General features: G+C 37.3%; 3 protein-coding genes and 1 pseudogene across 6 annotated transcripts; 2 read left to right on the top strand and 2 right to left on the bottom strand.

Annotated features, from left to right (window-relative positions):
- Positions 1 to 167: 167 nt before the first annotated feature.
- LOC104743093 (kinesin-like protein KIN-UB) lies at positions 168 to 5,645 on the top strand. Of its 2 annotated transcripts, none has more exons than XM_087495036.1 (19): positions 168 to 712; positions 976 to 1,076; positions 1,179 to 1,301; positions 1,404 to 1,589; positions 1,667 to 1,888; positions 1,990 to 2,143; positions 2,336 to 2,485; positions 2,599 to 2,687; positions 2,777 to 2,980; positions 3,093 to 3,200; positions 3,281 to 3,415; positions 3,518 to 3,649; positions 3,941 to 4,073; positions 4,162 to 4,254; positions 4,362 to 4,487; positions 4,626 to 4,751; positions 4,832 to 4,975; positions 5,065 to 5,193; positions 5,282 to 5,645. In XM_087495036.1, the coding sequence occupies exons 1-19, from the start codon at positions 544 to 546 to the stop codon at positions 5,440 to 5,442; spliced, it is 2,685 nt and encodes an 894-aa protein (XP_087351162.1). In that variant the 5' UTR covers positions 168 to 543; the 3' UTR covers positions 5,443 to 5,645. The 2 variants fall into 2 exon arrangements, with proteins under 2 accessions (XP_087351162.1, XP_087351163.1); XM_087495037.1 differs by having other exon boundaries at positions 291 to 712; positions 1,990 to 2,243.
- Positions 5,639 to 13,268, bottom strand: LOC104743092 (brefeldin A-inhibited guanine nucleotide-exchange protein 3). Of its 2 annotated transcripts, XM_087495034.1 has the most exons (11): positions 11,476 to 13,268; positions 11,020 to 11,337; positions 10,511 to 10,865; positions 9,993 to 10,415; positions 9,591 to 9,883; positions 9,038 to 9,311; positions 8,216 to 8,715; positions 7,811 to 8,132; positions 7,363 to 7,720; positions 6,617 to 7,266; positions 5,639 to 6,513 (listed from the first exon to the last, which is right to left on the bottom strand). In XM_087495034.1, the coding sequence occupies exons 1-11, from the start codon at positions 12,639 to 12,641 to the stop codon at positions 5,920 to 5,922; spliced, it is 5,253 nt and encodes a 1,750-aa protein (XP_087351160.1). In that variant the 5' UTR covers positions 12,642 to 13,268; the 3' UTR covers positions 5,639 to 5,919. The 2 variants fall into 2 exon arrangements, with proteins under 2 accessions (XP_087351160.1, XP_087351161.1); XM_087495035.1 differs by lacking the exon at positions 11,476 to 13,268 and having other exon boundaries at positions 9,038 to 9,306.
- A 1,307-nt stretch (positions 13,269 to 14,575) lies between these two features.
- Positions 14,576 to 16,403, top strand: LOC104754352 (pentatricopeptide repeat-containing protein At1g01970). Its single transcript, XM_010476525.3, has 2 exons — positions 14,576 to 15,286; positions 15,397 to 16,403. The coding sequence occupies exons 1-2, from the start codon at positions 14,849 to 14,851 to the stop codon at positions 16,174 to 16,176; spliced, it is 1,218 nt and encodes a 405-aa protein (XP_010474827.2). The 5' UTR covers positions 14,576 to 14,848; the 3' UTR covers positions 16,177 to 16,403.
- Positions 16,404 to 17,095: 692 nt separating this feature from the next.
- Positions 17,096 to 19,135, bottom strand: LOC104754353 (berberine bridge enzyme-like 1 pseudogene; annotated as a pseudogene). Its single transcript, XR_015586692.1, has one exon. The product of XR_015586692.1 is annotated as a berberine bridge enzyme-like 1 pseudogene (transcript).
- Between the last annotated feature and the right edge of the window lie 6,121 nt (positions 19,136 to 25,256).

Below are 25,256 nucleotides of genomic sequence, written 5' to 3'. Positions count from 1 at the left end.
GAAGGGTAGTTCAGAGAGAGCAAGCATCATCATAAACCAAACCGACCCGTTCGGCGCAATTAAAGCGAGCCAAAAAAAAAAAAGAACCTGGAAAAGGGTAAAAAGGTAAAAAAGAAATAGTGGACTCTTTGTGAGAAAAGTGGGAGCCACTGAAAAACCCAACGACTGTCTCTGTCTATCTTTCTTCTTCCATTCAAAATGCGGACGCGTGTGGGCCCCGCCAACCTCCTCCTCCTCCTCCATAACTCACTGGCACTGCTGTGTTTATTATTTTATTTTAATAATTAAGTAATACTAATAATAAAAAAAATTGAAGAGACGAAATTGAGGCAAAAAAAAAAAAAAAAAAAAAAAAACGTCCACAACTCTCTTCTTGTAATTTTCGGAGGGGTTTTCTTCTTCTTCTTCTTCTTGTTCGCCTCTATTCTCTTTTTCATGTTTTGAATTTTAATTCTTCTATTCGCATAAACTCAGTCGGCTCTGAAGAGAAGACGGAGAAGAAGACTGTTAGGCTAGCATATATATAGAGATAAGAGAGAGGGGATGGCTATGGCTTCATCTTCATCGAGAAATGGTGCGGTTAGAGGAGGATCCATGAGACCCGTCTCTGGCTCCAGCAATCTCAGATCGTCTTCTTTCAAATCCAGGATTCCTTCCTCCTCCGCCCCCCGTCGCAACTCCACCTCTTCTGCTTCTCTCGCTGACAATGGAGGTCCCTCCTTTCTTTCTCTCTCTTTTGTTTGGTTTTTGTAATTACCTAACTTACTGAGATGCGATTTCAATTTCCAAGTTTCACTCTCATCTCCTAGCTTTGTGGTTTAGTGAAGATTAAGCAACTCTCTCTGTGTTTCCAAATCGACTTACTTGGATTGGATGATTGATTTGATTAATTGATGGTTGTTAGAACGATTTTGTCGATCTCTATACTCTGGAACCCACCCTTGCTAACATCATCTTCTTCTTTTTTTGTTTCAGTGCCTGGGAGAGTTCGAGTAGCTGTTAGATTACGACCTCGTAATGCTGATGAGTCCGTCGCAGATGCTGATTTTGCTGATTGTGTTGAGTTGCAACCTGAGGTCTTTCTCTTCTCTTCTCTTCTCTTCTTGTTCCCTTTTTGGTTGGTTTTTTTTTTCCTTCTACTCTCTCTCTCTCACTGATTTGTCTCCATATGTTCCCAGCTTAAAAGGTTGAAACTCAGGAAAAACAATTGGGATACTGAAACCTATGAGTTTGATGACGTCCTTACCGAAACTGCTTCACAGAAACGCGTCTACCAAGTTGTTGCCAAGCCTGTTGTTGAGGTCTCTTTCCTTTTTCTCTCCCCCCACCCCCTTCTTCTTCTTCTTTCTCCCTCTTTTTGTTTATTCATCTGAATTTACTTTGATTACCCCACTACTTTGTAGAGTGTTCTTGAGGGTTACAATGGAACTGTCATGGCCTATGGTCAAACCGGTACTGGCAAAACTTTTACCCTTGGGAAATTAGGAGACGAAGATACTGCTGCTCGTGGTATCATGGTTCGTTCCATGGAAGATATCATTGCTGGCACTTCTCTTGACACTGACTCTGTCTCTGTCTCTTATTTACAGGTTTTCTTTCTTTCCTTGCATTGTTTGTTTCCTCACTTACTTTGCATCAGACACTGACTCTCTCTCTCTATCTCCAGCTTTATATGGAGACCATCCAAGATCTCCTAGACCCATCTAATGACAATATTGCTATTGTCGAAGACCCCAAAACTGGAGATGTCTCCTTGCCTGGGGCAACCCATGTAGAGATCAGGAACCAACAAAATTTCCTTGAGCTCCTTCAGCTTGGGGAAACACATAGGGTTGCTGCCAATACCAAATTGAATACTGAATCTTCTCGAAGTCATGCAATTCTCATGGTAATTCACTTCTGTTTAGCCTTGAGACATTAGATTTTGATATACCTTTACGCTCATCTCTATTGTTATCTTGAGTTGATGCATGATCAATAATAGTTCAGGTACATGTCAAGAGGTCGGTGGTAGAAAACGAGGATCCAGTCTCAACTGAAACGGACAACTCATCTCACTTTCTCAGACCATCAAAGCCATTGGTTAGGAGAAGCAAGCTTGTTCTAGTTGATCTTGCTGGTTCTGAACGTGTTCACAAGTCTGGTATAAACCTCTAATAATCAATTGACATAGCTTGTCAAAGCTCTTTGTACTCAGCAGATTCCCTCATTTCTTCGTTTTCCCTCAATGAAAGACAGTATCAGTTACTAACACATTTCCTACTTTTCCTATGATGCTCTGTAAGATTCCATCTTATGGGTGTTACTCATTATCACCTTCTTTCTTGCTATGCAGGCAGCGAAGGGCACATGCTGGAGGAAGCTAAATCCATTAATCTTTCACTTAGTGCTTTAGGAAAATGCATAAATGCAATAGCTGAGAATAGCCCTCATGTTCCACTTCGCGATTCAAAACTTACTCGCTTGTTGAGAGATTCATTTGGTGGTTAGTTTATCTTATTGCTCATATCCTAAGTCCTGGTGTCTTGAATTCTGAATTCCTAATAACTGGACTTTTCAGAATATCAGTCGCTTATACATATGTTTTTTGCATTTCAGGCACAGCAAGAACATCCCTAATTGTGACCATTGGTCCCTCTCCACGCCATAGAGGGGAGACAACAAGTACTATATTATTTGGTCAAAGGGTGCGCTATCACTATCTTTACCCATCCCGTAATGTAGAAGTCGTTTTGAAAATATTCAAAACCCATAAGTGTTTTTAATTTTTGGGCAGGCAATGAAGGTAGAGAATATGTTAAAGATAAAGGAAGAATTTGATTACAAGAGTTTATCCAAGAAACTTGAGGTCCAACTTGATAAGGTGATTGCTGAAAATGAAAGGCAGCTGAAAGCATTTGATGACGATGTGGAGAGAATAAATCGACAAGCGCAAAATCGTATATCAGAAGTTGAAAAAAACTTTGCTGAGGCCTTAGAGGTTAGCATACACCCAAAAGAATTCGAAAAAATAAAATAAAAAACGGTTTCACATCCGTGTTTTGTTTCAGTACCTGAAATCGGATATTTGTTTTCTAATATTCTATTTACAGAAGGAGAAACTAAAGTGTCAAATGGAGTATATGGAGTCAGTTAAAAAGCTTGAAGAAAAGCTGATATCGAGCCAGCGGAACCATGAGAATGGTAAACGCAATGGAGAGGTACTAGCCCACAGAACTCTTATTTTCTTTTCAGGTGATGGGAGTGTACGAATCTTTAACCTGTAAATATTAACCTGCAGATCAACGGGGTTGTTACAGCTAGTGAATTCACCAGGTTAAAAGAATCACTTGAGAACGAAATGAGGTTAAGGAAGGCAGCTGAAGAGGAAGTTAGCAAAATAAAAAGCCAGTCAACGCTGAAGACAAAATCAGGGGTACCCAGTCTTTAACTTCTTTTTCGCTCTTTCTATCTCTCTCCCCCTCTCAAATGATTTAACATCTTAGATAATATTTAACCAAGCTCTCTGGCGTTTTAGGAAGGCGAAGATGCTGGAATATCAAGACTACAAAAACTGCTGGAGGATGAGGCTATTCAGAAAAAGAAACTTGAAGAAGAGGTCACTATATTACGAAGTCAACTTGTGCAACTTACTTTTGAAGCTGACCAGGTACAAAATTTACGAATTTAGTGGGTGTGAAGGTCTCTCCTTTAATTGCTGTAAAGCAACTGTCTTTAACATCAAATAAAGGATTAGTCTTTATCGTTTTCACTCATTGAATATACCTTGTAACACTTGGAAAATTGTACAAGCACGGTTAGAGTTTCTTTGAGCTTACTATAATCACTATGAGGCACATATTCACAACCACCTGCTCTTGTACTTGATAACAACTGTATCTTGGTAATGATTTTTGGTTCAACCTTGAGTTTACCTGACAGTTGAGTCTCATTCTTCTAGATGAGACGATGCTTGGACAGCGGTGCCCCAGGGAATTCATTTTCTGGCACGGACTCATTACCCTCACGGCATTCCCAAGCAAGAGAATCTATGAACGGACAGAAGGCGCCGTTTGCTACACTATGTGAGCAAGGTAATAGGAATTTCTTCTAAAATGTTTGCGCCGGAGTGTGTACAACTGCCTTTGTGGTTCTTATAACTTTCTATCCTCCTTGAAACAGTGGGACTTCAAAAGATTTTGCAATTGCTTGAATCAGATGATGCAAACATAAGAATTCATGCTGTGAAAGTTGTGGCGAATCTTGCAGCTGAAGGTAACTTTTGCTCACTCACATTCATATATGATATCTCTTGAGGTTCATATATTTTTGTTGCTATAAGGTATCACAGTTCCCCTATTTTCTTTGGGTTTGATAAGCAGAGGCAAATCAAGAAAAGATCGTTGAAGCTGGAGGGCTTACATCATTGTTGATGCTTCTGAGAAGCTACGAAGATGAAACTGTCCGAAGAGTCGCCGCTGGTGCGATTGCCAATCTCGCAATGAATGGTAAATGCTTATGGATACTGAATAATAGTTGGAGGTTAAACAGACGGTGAAAGCAGAAACAGACTAGTTAAATGGCTTGTGGTCACTTAGTGTGACAATATGTGCTCATGTGTTTTAGTTTTGTTTTGGTGGTAACAGAAGTGAGCCAACAACTGATAGTGGACCAAGGTGGAATCAGCTTGCTATCTCTAACAGCTGCAGATGCAGAGGATCCACAGACTTTACGCATGGTTGCTGGAGCTATTGCTAATCTCTGTGGCAATGGTAAAATAACATATTCAACTGTCATTTACTTTTGAACGAAGAAACCGACCAATTTCTGAGATGTCTATTATGTCTGGCAGACAAACTTCAAGCAAGACTATGGTCGGATGGTGGAATAAAAGCGTTGTTAGGAATGGTTAGATGCGGACATCCGGATGTTCTTGCCCAGGTGGCTCGTGGAATTGCAAACTTTGCAAAGTGCGAGTCCCGAGCAACCACTCAAGGTAAAAAGCCGTTCTAGTTTTCCATCAAGGTCATCTAGTGTGTAGAGACATTTCTTGTTTTGGTGGGTTAATTTGAAGAGTGTATGAAGGTGTTAAGAGTGGAAGATCACTACTAATAGAAGACGGAGCTCTTCCATGGATTGTACAACATGCTAACGATGAAGCTGCGCCAATCAGGCGGCACATAGAGCTAGCTTTATGTCATTTGGCCCAGCATGGTTAGTGCGATCCTTGACTTTTCTTTGTGGTCCTTGTGGTTCATCATATTCATTGGTGTTTTTTTTTGGTATTGTTTGGTGGGGGCAGAGGTGAATGCGAAGGAGATGATAAGCGGAGGAGCGTTGTGGGAGTTGGTGAGAATATCAAAGGAATGTTCAAGAGAAGACATTCGAAGTTTGGCTCATCGTACTCTCTCTTCCAGTCCCGTCTTCCGTTCTGAGATCCGTCGCCTCGGCATCCAGTTTTGACTTTGTTCTAAGTTTGTAACATAATTATCAATCTCTCAACGAGATTCACACATGACACACCCATCATCATCTGTATTCTTTCTATTTATTTTATTTTATCGATGTTAGTACTAAACGTTTCGTTCACTTTTGATTGTAAAAAACGCCTTACTAAATCACGTTTTGTGATTCATCCAACCTCGAAATAAAAAGAAAGTTTAGTAGAAGACTTATTATGAAACAATGTGTCAAAAACACAGACTGTCTAATATTTTACAATTTACATTATAAGAAAATAGACACCTCGTGAACGCTACCTTCTTCCCATGGCTACCACCAAACAATCAGGCAAACGTAAATTTTTGTGACAAAAAAAAGAAAAAAAAAAAGAAACCTCAAAAGAAAAGAACCAATCAGAATTATGATTAAAATCGAGGGAGCAAATGAAGAGAGAGAGAGAGAGAGAGAGAGAGAGAGAGAGAGAGAGAGAGAGAGAGATCAGCAGCAAGAGCGGAGGAGAACAGGTCCCATTGATGTCTGAAGCATATCACTAAGGGCAACTTGTACTTCCCCTGACCCATGTTCACAACTTATCAACGTCGCTATCAACGGAAACAACTCCGGCAAGTTCTTCTTAAACAGTGACTCTCCCATGTTTCCCAGTGTCTGGATTGCAGCGACCACTAGTGGAGCTCGCGCGGTTAGCTCTTTCCTTTTTCCTGTCCCTGAGGGAACCGCCCATCTAGACGACTGCTCTTTTGCACACGAGATGTCTATGTAGAACTCTAACACCTCTCTGCAGAGGCTTATGAGGTGGGTTTCTATTTTAGCCTCGTCGTAACCCACAGGCTGGTCTGAGATGAGGTTGTCTAAGAAGGTCATACATGTTTGGAAAGATTCGTTCTCCAGGCGCAGCAGAGGAGCATCTTGGGAATCAGGGGACGACCCCAGCTCCTGGAGCTTGGAACGTAAGAGTGGATCGGCATTGATTGTGTGAGCGTTGGATGCAATGCCATGCATAGCGTCGAAGAGCATCAACATGTGATTGGCTGTGAGAGACGTACGGTACATGTCGTAGATATCTGTTACCGCCTGCAAATCAAGAACAAGTGCACAAACATACACATATACTGATGAGATCGATTATGTGTGAATATATCCATGCTTCATCACCAGAGACTTGAGACTTACTGACCTGAATCACAAAAATCTGAATTGAAGCTTTGGATTTGGCATCTGCGACGGCAGCATGAAGCTGCCTGTTTCTTCTTCTCAGTGCGTCGTTGGAATTATCATTTGTTTCGTCCCCATTGCTTACATCCTCCGTCATATCTTCACTGGTAACATATGAGAAGTCAGGGCATGTAGCATCCGCTGCTTCTTTGATACATGACACAACCTCGAGCCATTGTTCGTCTGAGAATTGATGACCGACATCTCTCATCAGACGGACAAGCGCAGCAATACCCGCACCAGCAAGACTTTGGTGAGGACGTTTTATCAAGCTTACGAATAACATCAGTACCTTCTTAAGGAGAGGATTAACTGTCTTGTAGAAATTTACAAAGAGGTCTACAACTAGCTGTAGAGCCAACGAGCATGTCTCATAAAGCCAAGACTCTTGGTCAACTTCACCATTGTAACCTATCTGATCTGCTGAATCCTCACCAGATGGGTCAACGTCATGACGCACATAGTCGAATATCCGAAATAAAACAGACTCAAAAACCCGTTCCCATAAAGACAGGCTGAAATGGTCACCATGGTTCCGCAGAGTATCAAACAGGACTTTCAATGCAACCTTCCTTATTTCTGCTCTTGGGTCGAAACTAAGTTCAGATAAACCTGCACGCAAAAGAAAGCCAAAAATGTCATTGTGATGATTATGTTAATTTAAAAAAGTAAGACTATTGTGACAACAAGTGCGAAAATGTGGCTTACCGGCTAATAACGGAAACCAAGAATACAAATGTTCGTCACTTTCTAGAAATTTTCCACTATCTTGTTTTCCACTTTTTCCACCCGGAGGAGATGATGGAGGGTTCCTTCTTAATGATGAACCAACAGAGCCTTCAGCAAGTTTTCTTGCGCAATATTGAAGGAAAGCAATAGCTTGGAGACTAATATCTTTCTCAAATTTACTATTGGTGAACGCAACAAGGCAATTCACACAGTCTGTGAAGGTGGTCGTCTCTGTCTCTGTGATGTGTGGGAAGTAGTCTCGGATAATCTTCTCAACCATTTCAAAAGACAGGAACACAATATTTTTATGTGCATCATGTGCCGCTGTAGTGAAAATCTGCAAGAGCAAACAGATTTCAGTAAGTATATCTGTCATCAACAACTGAGAGAGACATCAACATAAACGGGAGTTTGATGGATCAAATACCATGAACATACTCTTCCATCCCGACTTGACATTGTCAACACGGGATAAAACCATCTGCGAGACACATCGTATAATCAATTCCCTGATCTCAACAGCACCACTTTTGCGCATGACAACAACAAAAGGTTTCATAAACTCATTTTGGAAGTTATAATTCGCCAACTCTTCCCGCTCTAAGAACTTCATAGACAGCTGGCGCAAAGAATCCATTGCAAAAATTGCAATAGAGAGGTTATCAGAACAGCCAATAGTCACAAAGAAATCCGATAGCACATGCCAGATGCTCGACCAGACAAGTCTTATGCGGTTCATGTTATAGTGCCTGCCATTAACCCCAATAGAGTATAAATAAGAGAGAGTTTGAGCAAAACACAACAGTATTGTAAATAAAAGATTGATACTTACGCTATTTCCACAATCTTTGTTAGGCTGAAGACCCGTGGATCAGATGGAGATCGTAACTCATCCATAGAAACTTTGCAGAGGGCTTTGACAAAGTCAATTATGGCTTCACTGTTCAATCTTTGACTACGAGTAAATATCCGACTCATGTCACCAACTTGTTCTAGCAAGTTCAGATTAGATATCAGGTTGTTCATCTGTTCAGTTGTCACTGTATTAGAAGCCTTGCCAGCAACACCGGAACCATCGTAGGAACCCCTTATCACAGCAGATGCAGCATACTGATGTTTTCCAGGTGCTCTTTCTTTAACTGCAGGTGCGGAATTTGGCTTAGCCAGTGGAGAGTTTCCTGACTCCGTTTGCGGAAATGCAAAGAAAGTGGCATCAGGAGGCGCTCCTTCCCCCAAGAGATGAAGATGCTCAAACCGTGAAACACAAGTCAATATATGCTCCCAAGCATCTTGTAGATAGTTACCTTCTTCCTCCGCCAGTTTTACTATTGCCTATCAGTAAACAGACAAAACAAACTTAATCAATCGAAGCCATTTCTTATCATCCATTAGTATTTTCAAGATTAACCATGTTTGGATGTGATGCAAGTTAACCCAACTCGCTTCGAAAGAAACAGCTAATTCAATTACCATTTCCTAGAAATGAGAAAAGTGCCAAAAAAAACATGAAATTATTTTTTTCCCAAGTTTTTCAGACGCAAAATTGTCAATGCTAGTCCAGCTTAGAATGAAACATAAGACTAAATGAGATTCCCCCTATCTCGTTTTGTACCTTGAATATAAAGGTAGGAAGTTGAGAAACAAAAATACAAACCTTAATGGCTTCAATGTTTTTTTGCTTGATATCAGCAGGAGAGTGGAGGGAAGTAAATTTTGCTAGCGAAGTCACAAAGGCATCTCTGTGCGTTTTTAAGGACATTACAGAAGTGACATGGATGGCATGGTGGAAACCCTCCAGACATAATGTTGTAATGACTGCATCATCACTTTGGTCAAGTGGAACACTGAAAGCTGCCAACATAGGAGCCCAACACACCTCAACCATAAATCTGAGTATAACCACATCCGAGGCTGCATAATAAACTGACCTACAGTGGAAAACAAAAATTAGAAACCACGACATACACTTTTTCAGGTACCTCCAAGTATAAAAATCATAGCAAAATAGCAAAATAGAAATAACAATAAGATCAGAAGCCAGCAGTAAGGACCTGACCAACCACTAACTCCCAAAGAATTGACTATCAGAACATAAGTTTGAAGATGCCCAAAAGAGAAAAGAACGGCAAAAAGAACCAACATGGGTGAAGCAGACCACCGCACAAGAGCGTGCAAAACAAAAATGCACAATAAAGGAAGCTTCTTACTCAGATTTGCGAGCTTTTTCTTTAAACCTCTCTTGCATATGCCTAATAAGATCATCACTGGTCTCCATGTACATATCATCACCACGCCTAGGAACAACAATATTTAAGATAGTATCTAAGCCAAGTAATCTACTTGAGTTTGTCGGCTGCTTCTGTTGCGGACCCAAACCATCGTCCTTCATCTTTATCTCATTTCTAGATATCCTTTCATACAATGCACGTAGATATTCCTCAGGCAAATCTTTTCCATCATCTATACCACGATTATTCCTAATAAAACCATCAGCTGTCATCTGCAAGTTGTAATTGAAAAATTAATAATGAGTTAACTTGTTTGAACATTACAGAAGCTTAAAACAAGCTTGGAGTAGGATATCCCTCAAGAGGGATTTAAATATGTACCTTGCTCTTCACCATAGGGTTATGTGCATCTGTGTTGAGCAATATGACAGAGTAAGCGAGGACATATGCCGTATCAGCGCTAGAAAAAGCCTTTGGATTACATTTACAGTAACGCTCAGCAAACTTTTCCATGATACGATCAATTTTCTGGGCTTCCCCTGGCAGCCTAAAGCCCCGGAGAAAGGCTCGAATAGCCTCATCAAATTCCATGCCTTGAAATTCGAAAGAATCCACATATGCATGCATCACTTTAAGAGATAGGTCCTCCCTTTCCCCCAAATAATCCCCTACCAAAGTCTTGTTTAACCCGGATGCATCTTTGAGAAAAGCTGCTATTTCTTCTGGTGAGTCCCCCACCTTGTTTGCCTTGATTAGAAATTCAATGCCTTTCTTAGGTTTCTGGTTGAAAATAGAAATACCTTCCTGCCATCAATAAAACCAAATCAGGTTTAAGCTGACAGGCTGAGACAAAAGTCAATGAGCGCCGAATGAAACTTTAGGTAACTTAACACTTTTACCTGAAGTTCGAGCTTGTAAGCTCGGCGCTGCTCTATTGCTAAGGCATCAGAAGTCCCACTGGACAATTCAGACTGGGATTCTGATCTTTCAAAACCCCCATGGCCTCCATCCCCCTTACCATTTTCCACCGGATGACTTCCTTCTTCAAGATTTCTATCATCAATTTCTAGCAATTTTGCAGAATAAGGATCCGGAAGACGCAACTGCTTATTCACCCATACTCCCATAGACCTTAAAACAGCAACTAAGCATTTCATGGCTTCAAGCTTCATGGCTGCTTCCTGAGGTGGCAACAAGGTAGTGACTGTACCAGGAGGCACTCCTTGAGCAGTCTTAAGGAGACCATTCACCATCCTAAAAACAAGGTATAGAAAACAAACACGGAAATAAATGTCAACTTTAGATAGTGCACACTAATTCTTGATCCAGCGCTTATACAACAAAAATAAAATAAACAGATTCAGGGCATAAAGACATAGATAAACCAAAATACCACATCAATTCATACCTCTCAAATATATTGGATGAGTTGACATCACAATCATAGTTGATAAAGATATCTACCAAAATCTGTGAATCAATGCAGAGCTTGTCCAGGAACCGAAGCACTATCATCTTCTGTTGAAAATCAGGTTGAGCAACATTCTCTAACACTCTTAGAACAATCATAGGGAAGAACACCCCAATCTCTGCCTTCAGCCCAGCACGAAATCTTGAAACCAAGCTAAGTAAAATCGAGCAGGAAAGCTGGAAAATGATCATAAGATTTGAAGCACTGTTCTTCAACAAGGAGAGACACAGATACTGCTTGATGGCGCCTAAGAACCTGTTTCATAATGAATTGATACTAGATTTTCAGAAAATAACACCAACAACTAAATAACATTCTGCGCAAAGCAACTATCAAGAATAACAAACTACCTAATGTGGCTTATAAAAATGCAAGAAGATAAGCGAAGCAAACCTATCGCTGGTTCTAAAGACAGCACCAGCATTCTCGAGTAGAATCTTCAATAGCTCGAGAGCCACAATCTTCCCTCTCATCAACTCAGGATCTTCCTTGGGAGGCGTCTTCATGGACAGCTTGCAAAGTGCCCTGAAAACCAAGAAGGCGTCTCTTCTCAGCTTATTCCCAATCTGAACCTCAGAATCATCGTCTTTCTCCACTTCCCCATCGGCCAGCTCCCCTTTTCTTCCTTCGAGAGCCGACTTATACATGCTGATCTCCCAGTACTTGGCATCCAACATATCCTTATCAGTAGAATCCAACAGATCCGTCGGGTTCGCAGTCCCGGGCAAAGAAGACTCGAAGGCTCCGTCATGGCCGCCGAAGGTGCCCTTGGCGTTAGCTGAATTGAAGACTCCGTCGAAATCCTGCATAATTTTGGTGATGAAACCTTGAACGGACTGCGTGGTGGATGGGTCAGATTCAGATTTGTCCATGGGCTCCATAAGCTCGGCGACGACGATGGGCTGAATGGGGACAGTAGACGAATCAGCCTCCATTCTTCTGAAGACGATAACAGACATCTGGACGAGCGAGGCCTTAGCGGTGGCCTGATTAACGACGTTTCTGCTACCCAAGTAGATGCCATAACAAGTCCTGACGATCTGCAGCAGAGAGTCTCCATGGATCCTGAGGGAGATAGAAGTAACAGCAGTTAAGAGCGTCTTGAGGAGGAGTAACTCGAGTCCTTCATCGTCGAGCTCGTGACACTTGCAGATGGTTTCAATGAGCTTGGAAAGGAGTAGCGCCTCAGGTCCGCCGGTGGGATCGGCCTCACCGCGAACATAGCCATGAGCAATAAGCTTCTGGATGCAATCGACGGCCGGATCGACAATCTTGAGAACGGCGGTGGAGGAGGCGTTAATGAGAGGGCTGAGGATGATCTCGGACTCGGCGAGAGAGTACTCGGCGGCTCCTCCGTCGTGAAGGGGACCGGGAAGGGAAGATCCAGAATCAGAGTCGGCGAGAGGAGAAGAATTATCAGGAGATCTGAGGCGCTCGATGACGGATTTGCACTCGTGAGCGAGCTTGGAGTGCTTACGCCAGGAGGCGTTCTTAATGACCTTGTCCAGAGCTGGGATCACTACTCGAGCTAAGCGGGAATCGACTTCCGTAGAAGCCATTACCAATCACAACTCCCACCCCGCTAATTCAGTAATTCCTCCTCAGATCTATCGCCTCCCTCTGAGTATGTATGTATGTAGCCACTAGCCAGCCAGAGAGAGAAAAGAACAAATCTGTTTCGATCGAACCAAAAGCAAACGTCTTATCAGGGCTGGCGGTGAGTCGTATCGTCTCGTCGACTCAGTGAACATCTACGAAGAAAGAAAGGGGAAGAAGAAGAAGAAGGAGGAGACGAGACAAACAAACAAACAAACAAACAAAAAAGAGAGAGAGAGAGAGCTTCAGTGAAGCAGATTTGGATCGCCGTCCTCTCCATAAATGACTAAAATACCCTTCAACAGTGGCGCTATGTTTGTTTCCTTCTTTTTACTTAAAGCAGCGAATTGGAGGGCAAAACTGGTACTTTGGAAATGAGGAAATCTATTATATCTCTCTGTTGACCGCCCCGGTGGACTCCCCGGTACTATGTCGGGTAGTACTACTTCGTATGAAACCGAAAAATAATCAAAATATAATTGAATCCGAATTTTACACTAATAATGGATCCTAAATCACTCTACCCGAAGGATTCACAAGAAGCTGTTTCACTTACATTAAGTTTTCATGTTATTCGTTAACTTAACCACATGTCTTTAACAAAAAAAACTTAACCACATGTATAAATAAGAGACTAAGTATATACCATTCATAGAAACAAATAGTGCTATTAATATTTAAAAAGAGATTACCTTTATTGACTTTTTTTAGTAAATGCATTAAAGGATATTCATATGTACATATAAATAATATAATTACCTCATTTTTACGGTATAGAAACGCTATTTCAAAATTTAAAAAAAAAAAATGATAAGGAACTAGATATTCACCGCAGTACATCGCGAGACTACTTTGTAATAAAAATAAAATATTATTTGCTTTGTATATTAACTATATTAATAACTGATATTTAATTTGTATTTTTTAAAATGTACAACCTTTATATATTAGTTAGTGTAAAAAATATTTTGTTTGAGGTTTATTGTTTTATATTATAGCAACTATAACATACAATTAAATATTGTGTGTGTTTATAGAATTAATTCTTATTGTTTTGTAAAATTGGAAACTTAATATTAATAAAATTAATTATAAACTTAATACTTAATATTAAAGGGAGTGGTTCCTATTGTTTTAGAAATTTTATTAGGATGGAAAATCTTGTTTTCCAAAATTAAAATTTAATATTAATTAACTAAATGAAAAAGAAAATTAATAATTAATGCCAACAACATGTTTGTAAATATTTTCTAACTTCAGAATTTATTTGTTAAATGTCTCCAAAAATGTATATATAGATTTTGGTTTAGTTCGTCTTGACCGGTTTAGTGGAAAGCATATAAAAGTGTGATGCACAACATTTGTCAATTCTCAACATCTCATATGGGAAAGTTATGATAAATCCGTAAATAATGGTTTTTAAAAAGTCTCTTTCTCTTGTCATTGACTAATGATTTGACTCTATAACAGTTTCGATTGTGGAAATTTACCGAAGGGTTACTTCTTTACACATTTGAAGTTACTACAATCTGTCCGGATTTGGTAATGTATCGTTGTTCACCTGCTTATGTATCTTATTATATTCTTCTTTAGCCGCGGTTGTAATTAAAACCTAAGTACAACATTCTTACCACAAAAAAAAAAAAATTTCGTCATCAGATCTGTTAGCTTTAGTTTTGAATACTTCTATTTATAAAATAACTGCAGCGTCCAAGGCATAGCATGCACGAATGTTTTGGACTATCTGTAAACGCATTAGTGGATAATCATGTAGATGTTAGGGCCACTATTCATTTATTACAATATGGCCCATGAAAATACCAGGCCATAATTCTAATGAAGGCCCAACATAATAAGGCCCAACATAATAAGGCCCATATGGAAGCAGCAGCGCTTTGTGGTGTGAGAGCAGAGCAGACATCATCCTCTCTTCTCCACCGGTCTAATCTAATTTATCCACCCAACTCGTCGCCGTAGTCTCTCTGTCTATGAACTTTGCTTTTCTCTCTCCAGTTAAATAATTTTGTAAGTAATCATAGAAGCTCAATTCTGTAGTATTTCTATCTATGATCCTAAGGGCGGAAGCAGCCTTTACTTTTCTGAGGTACATGAGAATTGTCCCGTTTTATTCTAGATAGATTCCGGAGAGGTTCTTTGAGGTGGTTCTATAATGGGAATGTATAGCTGCGACGCAGTAGTGTTGTTGAGCTTCGGCTTGAAATGTCCATTAGTTGTTATTGGAAGCCATAGGCATCGGATCCCATTACTTGTAGAATCTCCTCGTCAAATTAGTTGCAAATGTAGTAGTGCCGCCCTTGGCGAGGTTGTAGTAGTAGTAGACAAGGAGGAGGGTACAGAACAACGAACCCCTAGGTTTAGTTCCGGTCTGAATCTGACAGATGAACAAGATGAGGCAATTACTCGGATTCCTATAAAGATGTCAAAACGTTGTCAAGCGCTTATGAAGCAGATTATATGCTTCTCCAGCGAAAAGGGGAGCTTTTGTGATTTGTTGGCTGCTTGGGTCAGGAGGATGAGCCCCATCAGAGCTGACTGGCTTTCTCTTCTTAAAGAGTTGAAGAATCTTGACTCTCCCTTCTATATCAATGTACTTTTGTTCTCTTTCCTCCTTCCCTACTCCTGTTCTTTGTCTTGTTGGTTTTGACTTTTTCTTTTTAATTTGTTAAGTTTTTGAATCACTCAATCTTGTTCCTGTAGGTGGCTGAATTTTCGCTGCTCGAAGATTCCTTTGAAGCCAATCCCCGTGACTATACCAAGATCATCCATTACTATGGGAAGCTTAACCAAGTGGAAGAAGCTGAAAGAACTCTTCTTGCCATGAAGAACCGAGGCTTTCTCATTGATCAGGTTACCCTTACTGCTATGGTTCAGTTGTACAGCAAGGCAGGCTATCATAAACTGGCTGAAGATACTTTCAACGACATCAAATTGCTTGGGGAACCACTAGATTATCGATCCTATGGTTCTATGATTATGGCCTACATTAGAGCTGGTGCTCCCGAGAAAGGAGAGGCCTTACTCAGAGATATGGATTCCCAAGAAATCTGTGCGGGAAGGGAGGTTTACAAGGCATTGTTGAGAGCCTACTCGATGGGTGGAGACGCACAAGGAGCCAAGCGGGTTTTTGATGCTGTTCAAATCGCCGGGATCACTCCTGATGTAAAGCTATGCGGACTGCTCATAAACGCATACAGTGTCTTGGGACAGAGCCAGAATGCGCGTTTGGCATTTGAGAATATGAGAAAAGCGGGAATCAAAGCTACTGATAAGTGCGTGGCTCTTGTATTGGCTGCATATGAGAAGGAAGAAAAGCTTAATGAAGCATTAGGGTTCTTGGTTGAGCTTGAGAAAGACTCTATAATGATTGAGAAAGAAGCTTCTGCTGTGTTGGCTCGGTGGTTTAAGAAGCTTGGTGTTGTTGAAGAAGTTGAATTACTTCTCAGGGAGTTTTCATCTAGCCAGTCTCAACCCCTCTAAGCATGCTTGAAGCGAGATGCAAGCTTTCCTGTTTCTATAATGAGAGCCTGCACTGCGTGCTGTTTTGTCTGGCCACCAAAACAGCATATGGTTTTTCTTATTTGCATTTTGAAGATTTTGTACGTATATATTATTATTATACGCCAACTTAATTCGGTTCTTTTCAATTAACTTGTATCTCAGAATAAAGTTTTTGATTCGGTTCTATTTAATTAACTTGTATCTCAGAATCTGTATACATCAAAAGGTCGAACTAGAACTAGAAAGGGAAATTGATACAAAAGCAAGTAGAGAAGGAGTGGCAGAGGACTGAGAAGGAGTAGAGACATGTGGCTAGATGAAAACTCCCTGAGAAGTAGTTCAGGAAGTTGTAATTGCACGTCCTCTGTACCCGATGGCCCCATTATTAAAAATTACTCTTTTCTATGAGTAATTTTCTAAGTTTTCTATGGGTAAACGGTAAACGTAAATCTATCATATTTACCCATATTAAAAATTAAGAGTATATAATAGAAAAAGGAATAGTACGTATTCTTTTTGTATGTTTGATTTCACTCTGTTATTAGTTATTACAAAGAACTAATATTTATATATATAAACAATATTTTTTGTTTCATCTTTTTATTCACCTCCTATTAGCTTAGCAATGAAAATATATTAATGTACATGTAATATTATACTATAAATAAAACAAAAAGAAATTAAGGAACAAAATCTATATACTTAGTTACTAATATCGTTGTAAATTGAAATTATTCATTTACTCACACCCATCCCTCCACCAAAACAGAACGGTACTCTACTATCCTATGATGTATACAAATTCTATTGCGCTAGATTTAGTGTATATAACTATATATTAATTAAAAACAATCGTCTGGTAATACTAGCTATTTATAATTTGAGTGCGATAGAGTTCTTTGTTTTAATATATATAGTGTCGATGCTTGTATTTCTTGCAAAAAAAAATACAAGTTGTATAAATTAGCTACGATATAAATGAATGATCCCTAGACAGCCTCTGGGATGTATAGCTATTTTGGTCTTTTGCCAAAAAAACCTAACTTGTGGAAGGCTTGGTGGGCAAGGTAGGTATACTCTGCTCATCCCTGAAGAAGTTATCAGGATCCACGGCTGTTTTCACTTTGACCAACCGATCAAAATTCTCACCGAAATACTTTCTCCCGTAAAGCTCAGCTTCTCTGTAACTGTTTGGGCCATGGCTGTTGATCCCGATGTCAAGATCCCTGTAGTTGAGATACGTGTGTCTTGGATTCTTGGTGACGAAAGGAGCCATGTAGCTGTAGAAGCTTCTCGTCTTTTCCATGAAACTGCTCTCCGCTTCTGTGCCAGGGTCTTTCCAGTTCATCGAATGCTGGACCTTGAAAAGCCTCTTCCTGTGCGGGAATGGAGTCGCCGTCGTAGGCACCTCGCTCATTTTCCCTCCGTACGGATTGAACACTAGCCCTAGCTTCCCAGCCTCCATCATCTTCTTAAACAGGAAATCTAAACCTTCTTTGCTGATCTCTGTCTCCACGTAATCCGATTTCCTTTTCAAGAAAGACGCCGAATCCGGGTTCCGATCCAGCAGGATCTCCGGTTCGATCATAGTGGCGTTGTCGTTGTTGGCCCACCACATCACCGACTGTATCCACGTCATCTCCGTGCAGTTCTCCGGCTTCAGACCAAGCTCGGGTAACTCTTTGCTCAGCAGAGACATGAGATCGCTCTGTTGCCCCAAGAACATAGCCACCACCGACGCTCGGACCGTCTGAGTAGTGTTCCTGGTCACGGGCTGCATCATTAGCCTCATGAACAGATCCGGGCTTGTCTTGGGAGCAACGAACTGCCATTTGTGGACCATGTCGAGTGCGTTCTCTTCGAGGGTTTTCTCCACTCTGAAAACAGTCACCCTCGGAGGAACAGGCACGAGTTTGATCTTGAAAGACAAGATCACGCCGAAGCTCGAGCCGCCTCCTCCTCCGATCGCCCAAAACAAATCCTCTCCCATCGACTTCCGATCGAGGATACATCCGTTCACGTCTACGATCTTGGCGTCGGTGACGTAATCGACGGAAAGTCCGTATTTTCTGATCATGTTTCCGTAGCCTCCGCCGCTAATGTGACCTCCGGCGCCTACCGTAGGACAAACTCCGGCGGGAAACCCGTGAGTTTTGCTCTTCTGCCAGATGTTGTAATAAACCTCGCCGAGAGTAGCGCCGGCTCCAACCCAAGCGGAGCCGCCGTCGTCTAACATGTCGACGGTGATGTTGCGGAGGAAGGACATGTCGAGGACGAAGAAAGGGCGGTCAGAGATGTAGGAAACGCCGTCGTAGTCATGGCCGCCGCTGCGAGTCTTGAGCTGGAAGTTGAGAGATTTGGTGCAGAGGACGGTGGCCTGGACGTGAGACTCAGAACGCGCCGCGATAACGATCAAAGGTTTGGGAGACGTGGAAGTGTTGAAACGCGCGTTTCGGATGTAGGCGCGTAGGGTTGGGGTGTAGCTGGCACTGCTTTGTGGCAGAACAACGTCGCATAGGTTCTCGGGAGGAGCGCCTGTGTGGTTGCTGAAACATTGGAGAAAGCTTTCGTAGATAGGGTTGGGCGGAGCCGTGGCAATAGAAGTAGAAACGAAAAAGAATAATAATATGAGAAAGACAAAACAAGAGAGCTTCATTTGATTTGTTACAAGAAAATAAACTCTCTTGTTCTCTCTCTCTTTGGTTTGTTTAGAAATCTTTTCCGTTGTGTTGTCATGTTTAATTAGTAGTAGTAGTATTTATAGTAGATTTTGATTCCTGAATTTCAGTTATAATTCCTCCTATCCATAGACCATAGTCATTATTATGATCCATTTGATTGATGGTTAAAGCGTGTTGTACGGGATTCTTAAATTTCTTGCTTTTGTGGTTCAGGAGTGGAGGGTCTTCACGTATATATATAATCATCCAAATGATTCTTTTCACTATTAGAGCATGGCCATTGGACATCCTCAAATGAGTATCTCTATCTTTTAATAATATTTAAAATAATATTAATCTCTTCACACTCTTGTTTTTAATTTTTTGTTCCCTATTAGTCATCTTTGAGTGTCTAATTTTTTTGTATTAAAAATATAATATCAGTAGATGTTCCTTCAAATCATATATTGATGTAAGTAAAATTGGTCTATTTTGTTCACCTTAACACACATAAAAGCACCTTATCACATGGACATGAAATAAACAGTAGTACATGACAATTTGAGAGAAATAAACCAAATCTGTATCAAATATAGCAATGTAAATACATTAACCGTAGCCTAGATCATGAGCAGAGGGGACAGAGCTTACTGTTCCATCACAAGCTGGGCAGTCTTTTGAAGGCAATGGTGCACTAATGTCGATGGAGGAGGGAAGATGAACCAACTCAGCTCGATTTTCAACTATGGCATCTGCGACAGAATCAGCTGTTGGTTTCTTCTCTCCACTACAAAGAAGATAGAAAGAAGAAATCTTTAAGTTCTTTTATTTATGTTAGAATATCACTTGGATAACTAAATCATTAACATCCATCATTTTAGGTGTTAATATCACTTGGAACCAACACCTATCTCTTCTCTCGTTTGTTTTGAAACAGATAGAGAACCAAATGCAGAAAAAAAGTAAAAAAACAAACACCAGCAATAGAATTATGACACGTAGCGGGTCTCTCAGTGTCTTATTTTCTCTCTGCAGAGACACAGTTCTCTGAAATTAAACGATTAAAACTTTATTTTTATTACGTTTTATTAAAAAAAAAAAAAAACTCATCCCATATACTAATTATAAAATTTGTAGCAAATATGTAACTTCTTAATTTATGCCCTTAAAAAAAAAAAAAAAAAAACTTCTTAATTTACCAATGGTAGAGAGTTTGGTAAGGGACGGGTTAACAATAAAATACTTCGTTAGTTAAATATTGATGTAAAAAACAAAAAAAAACAAAAAATTGAATTATATGTACTGTATATTTAAACTTTTTGATTAGTTATGTCATCCTAAAACCAAAAATAAATAGTTAATGGTTATGTATTAATTTTTGTATATGACGAATTAAAGACCTAGATAGTATATAGTATATATAACAAACACCTAACCTACAGTTAATTATTATATATATACTAGATTAGGACCCGCGGTACACCGCAGAGCAAAATTATTTATAACCAATATATTTAAATTATAAGTTGTATTTGTTGGTAAATATGTTATAATTATATAATAATTGTTAAATAAAACATATAATACCGCAATATAATTTATTTTTACATAATATTTATTTAATCAATTTAATTATATATGTCTATTCTATGATACTGACAGTGTTAACAAAATAATAAAATTAAGTGATGTTTTACCCGTGTAACACTAAATTAATGATATTTTTTAATTTTATATAGATATCGATAAAACCCGTCCCGCTATATAACTCCATCCTAAGATATTTTAACTCATACTACATCATCTTAATTTTTAATATTTATTGTGTATCTACGACATAATATTTATCATATTTAATTTTTTCAAAGTATTAAACATTTTTCATATTTAACCTTTTAAAAGTCTTTAAAATAAAGAACCAGAATAAACCAAATAAAAGTTTTTAAAGTTTGAATGCCTGATAAATCAAAGTTTCTACTCATTTGTATTCAGAATCATTTTGGTCTCTTTTATAGTATGACTCTAAACTATTGCCCAATTTTTTAGACGATGTGGAATATTATATCCGTATTTTTTATTCATCTATTGAGTAATATATGTCTGTTTTTAAAATTAACAATAGCAGCCGGTTGAAGTTGATTACCACCGTTGTTTCTCATTGTCTTGATTACAAAATTAACCGGAGCAAACACCATTACAAACCCAGTCAATATCGCGATAACTTTGTGACATCGCTTCACAAAGATACGCCATTTCTCAATCTCCCTATACCGGACGCCGTCACTCCTGCCGCCGTGGAGAGAGACTGTGGGAGAGTATCCATTTCCACGGAGCACTGTCCTGCAATTTTTCTTGTTGCAGGTTTATACATGTATATAAAGACAAATTTTATTGTCGACTGTCGAAGCAGGGGACGACAAAAACCCAACGAACCAAAAGAAACAATTTATAATTAAATACGTCCATTTTTCTTTTCGTCTGTCAACATATATATATACTATATTATATAACTTTGTGAGAACATTTAACGTATTTTTTGTTTTTGTTTTGCTAAAGTACCCCATTTTCATTTTTATTTTTGTATAGGAGATTTTACATTTTGTTTCACAAAAATTAGCTTTTTAATTAATTATAAACATTTTATCAATTACAAAGGTAAGACTTTTTGGTCATTTTCCCACAGATTTATATACATACTAGATTAGGCCCGCGTATTAACGCGGATATAAGAAAAATATGTGAAATTTTAAGTTATATTCAAAATATTATTTTTATTTTATTTATATTTTAAAGAAACCAGATTTAGAGTTCACAAACTCCATCTTGCAATACAATTTCTTTGTATATTACATGATAATAAAATTAGATTTTAATTCTATGCACTCAATCCCAATTAATAACATTTATAATTTTCATATCAAAAAAATATGCATTGTATCAAATTTATATCTTACTTAATTTTTAAAAAAAACTAAAAATTAATAAAACATAATTTTCAAAGAAAAACTGAAATCTAATTTTATCTCATATTTGTAAAAGTAACAATATTTTAAATATATTTGTTTCATATTTTATAATCTCATACATAATAGTTTTACTACTTGTCCAACTAATTTTGAATAAAATTATTCTAACACTATCATAAATTAATCAAGAATTCAAAGACGTTATTATGAGAAAAAATATTTGTTTATGTAAAAATGAGTATCTACAATCCTTTTCCTTTTAGGATTAATAATTGACAGTATAATTTATTTAATTATGGTATTATAGTAATTAATTGTATTATTTCTTAATTCTTTTCTTATAGAATTAGTAATATATGAACTATCTTTTATATTTATTAAATTGTTTAAAATTTTAATTTCTTATAATTTACAAATATGTTTAAACAAAGTTTTTGTATAACACATGACAAAATCTTTAATTTTTAAAATTGACACGTGTCGCGATCACATGAGTTATAACTTTGAAAACCAAGGTTTATATAATAACATAATATTGAATACGCTATCAAATTCATTCACCGATTGAAAAACTTAAGAAAATTACATTAATTTCTTATTTTGATTATCTTATTTTTCTTATATTGTGTTAATCACTAATTGTAACATTTTTTTCAGCATCACTAATTTTAACACTTGAAACCTTTTTATACTTTAATCACTTTTATGTATAAATTTATTTTTACTATATGATTACAATAAATAATAATTGCAATTAAATTGCATATATTTTCCTTATTAATTGTAAATATTTTCCTTATTAATTGCACATATTTTCCTATTGAAATTAGTAACTTAATAGATAACTTTCCTTTAGAATTAGGATATAATAGATTACTTTTGATTTTATATATCTTTTAAAAAATATTAATTGTAATTATTTTATTTTTAGGATTTTTTTAATTTTCCTAATAATTATTAAATAAAATTTCTTTTCAAATTAAAATATTATTGATATACTTGACACATGTCACAACTATATGAATTACTAACTTTAAAAACCAAAGTTTATATAATAAGATGTTAATCAATAAATTTGTGGAACCATTCATTTAAAAATAAAAAAAATGAATGATGGATCTTATAGTAAGTCCGATTGTCCTATGTGTGTGTGTGTGAATGATTTTGAAGAGTAGACGGAATACTAATATACTCCCTCTGTATCAGAATAGATGATGTTGTAGAATTTTATTTTGTATGAGAAAGGATGATTTTCTGTATACTTTTATTAATTAATGGTAAAAGATTGCAAATTTCAAGAATCATTAAATGAGAATTTAAAAGTTTGATGAAATACTATTGGTTAATAATTATAAAAATATGTTATTATAAATAAATAATACACTTATTGCTAGACATTAAATATTTTTCTTGATTAATGTAAAAATACTAAAACATCATCTATTGTGATACAGAGGGAATATCACCATATGTAATTGTTTCTATAAATTTTCCAGTTTGAATTGATTAACAACAAAAAAAATGTGTTTGATATAATGGCATTATCCTCTCTTTTTCTTTTATTTTATTTTTTTTTCAAAAACCTATCCCTTAAAACATTTATTCTTCAATTCTAATATTTTTACAGTTGTTTTGTTCAACATGTATTTTCCGTCTATTGGATCATATATATATATATATTAAGGACGATATCATCTTGGATCTTTTCTTTATTGATCATCTGAAAAGTGGAAAGAAATGTTAGATTTTGGCCTATAGTAGAGGTAGAAGAGGAGCGAAAACAAACTTGTCGCTTACAGTCTACTGACGACAATTTTCAGCATTTTGTAAAATCAGCAAAAAAACATGGGATGTGAATATCCCTATTATTTATATTTGATATAGTATTTTTAAGTGCCTAATTAATTCTCCATGTAGTGTAGAGGTGTGTGTATTTAAGAGGTGTGTACCAGCTATATATGATTTGTAAATATTTGTAGGTTAACGATTATTACTTCCATTCTAAAAAAAAAAATAGTAAGTTGGTATCTGAACGTGCGTGGTTCGCCGAAGAGAACTAATATCACATTTTCTGTTAAAGGAATATATAGTCAGGTTCAAATGAATAAACCTTTAATTAATGGTGTTGGTTTATTAATTTTACCTTACCCATGAAAAAGATACTACTGTATACGTGCTGCTATAGACTATTTCAAAATTTGTATAGGGTTCGTTTTATTTTTGTGTGGGTTATATATACTTATAAAGTCGTATAAATTAAAGCTTTGTACTACAACTTTTTTGTTTTTGTTCATTGTTGTTCTATAATTTATAAGGAGAACAAAAAAAAAAAAGCGTTTTTTCACTATGTATTGCATTGCATGTTAATAATCCGTGTAAATATCATTGATTTGGTAACGTGGCAAACAAAAAACAACAATAATATATTTATTATAAAACCTTTTACATTTTGTTAGTATTAAAATTACATACTTGATATATATATATATATATATATAGTTTCAATGATTAACACAACCATTTTACATTTTACATGTGGATTCATTCATTGATTATTATACATTATAGTATGATTTGATTATTTATTAACTATAAGCGAGTCTTTTCCATGAATCGATCGATGATGGCAAACGAAAATTATTTTTTTATAACACTTGTACTGCAGAGTACAGTGACAAATAAGACGAAGCAGAAAGATGCATGCGCGTGTCCCATTTAACTCCTAGTCTGCACTCTGCGCGCAGCAGAATGACATTTTTGTAATGATCAAATATTTTTGTTCTGTTCTGTTGATTACTTACTTACTTGATTAGACTAACCCAAAAATTGAACAACGAGTTAACTTTTTCTCAATAATTATAAATGTATAATAGTAATAATAATATCTTTACTAACAAAACAAAAAAAAAAGTATCTAAAATCTAAATCTTTTACTACTTTCTAGTAATTTTTCTTTGGTCAACTTACTTTATAATCTTTCAATCACCAGTATATAGATAAAAAATAATCCTTTTTTATAAGTAAAATATGTTTTGTTCAAAAAAAAAAAAATATGTAAGTAAAATATAACACACACAAAAAGGACACCGTTGGATTAAAAGTATTGCCAAAGCGATTCCTCCGTGTGGAAGCCTCGCCAGTCCCTGACAGATCTTTTCTTGGACAACGGTCCATTGTTGATTTTGCCTGGGGATCACAGTTCAACAAAAAAAAAAAAAAAAAAAGTTTGACTATTAAGAAAGAACGATATGATTCCGTTATGAATATATATATCATCCACTTCATTTTTTTCTTTCTCAAACGAGTTACGTTTTTGATTACAGTGGTCTGTCGACTAAATCATAATTTCTAAATTTGAATATAGAAACGCGTTTTTATCGAAAAGAAATCCCATGCAATTAATTATAATATGCAACTATATAGTATCATTTTT

The sequence above is a fragment of the Camelina sativa genome, chromosome 17 (assembly GCF_030686135.1).
Source record: "Camelina sativa cultivar CO46 ecotype springtype chromosome 17, ASM3068613v1".
Classification (NCBI taxonomy): domain Eukaryota; kingdom Viridiplantae; phylum Streptophyta; class Magnoliopsida; order Brassicales; family Brassicaceae; genus Camelina; species Camelina sativa.
Note: the sequence above shows the minus strand (reverse complement) of the source record. Positions and strands in the feature narration are given on the sequence as shown.

Excerpts from the sequence above, each read along its gene's own strand:
- LOC104743093 (XM_087495036.1), top strand. The coding sequence starts at position 544 with ATGGCTATGGCTTCATCTTCATCGAGAAATGGTGCGGTTAGAGGAGGA. Across the intron at positions 2,981-3,092 it reads ACTTTGCTGAGGCCTTAGAG|AAGGAGAAACTAAAGTGTCA; the intron begins GTTAGCATACAC and ends TTCTATTTACAG. Across the intron at positions 3,416-3,517 it reads CGCTGAAGACAAAATCAGGG|GAAGGCGAAGATGCTGGAAT; the intron begins GTACCCAGTCTT and ends CTGGCGTTTTAG.
- LOC104743092 (XM_087495034.1), bottom strand. The coding sequence starts at position 12,641 with ATGGCTTCTACGGAAGTCGATTCCCGCTTAGCTCGAGTAGTGATCCCA. Across the intron at positions 11,338-11,475 it reads GTCTTTAGAACCAGCGATAG|GTTCTTAGGCGCCATCAAGC; the intron begins GTTTGCTTCGCT and ends ATTATGAAACAG. Across the intron at positions 9,312-9,590 it reads GAAAAAGCTCGCAAATCTGA|GTCAGTTTATTATGCAGCCT; the intron begins GTAAGAAGCTTC and ends TTTCCACTGTAG.
- LOC104754352 (XM_010476525.3), top strand. The coding sequence starts at position 14,849 with ATGGGAATGTATAGCTGCGACGCAGTAGTGTTGTTGAGCTTCGGCTTG. Across the intron at positions 15,287-15,396 it reads ACTCTCCCTTCTATATCAAT|GTGGCTGAATTTTCGCTGCT; the intron begins GTACTTTTGTTC and ends TTGTTCCTGTAG.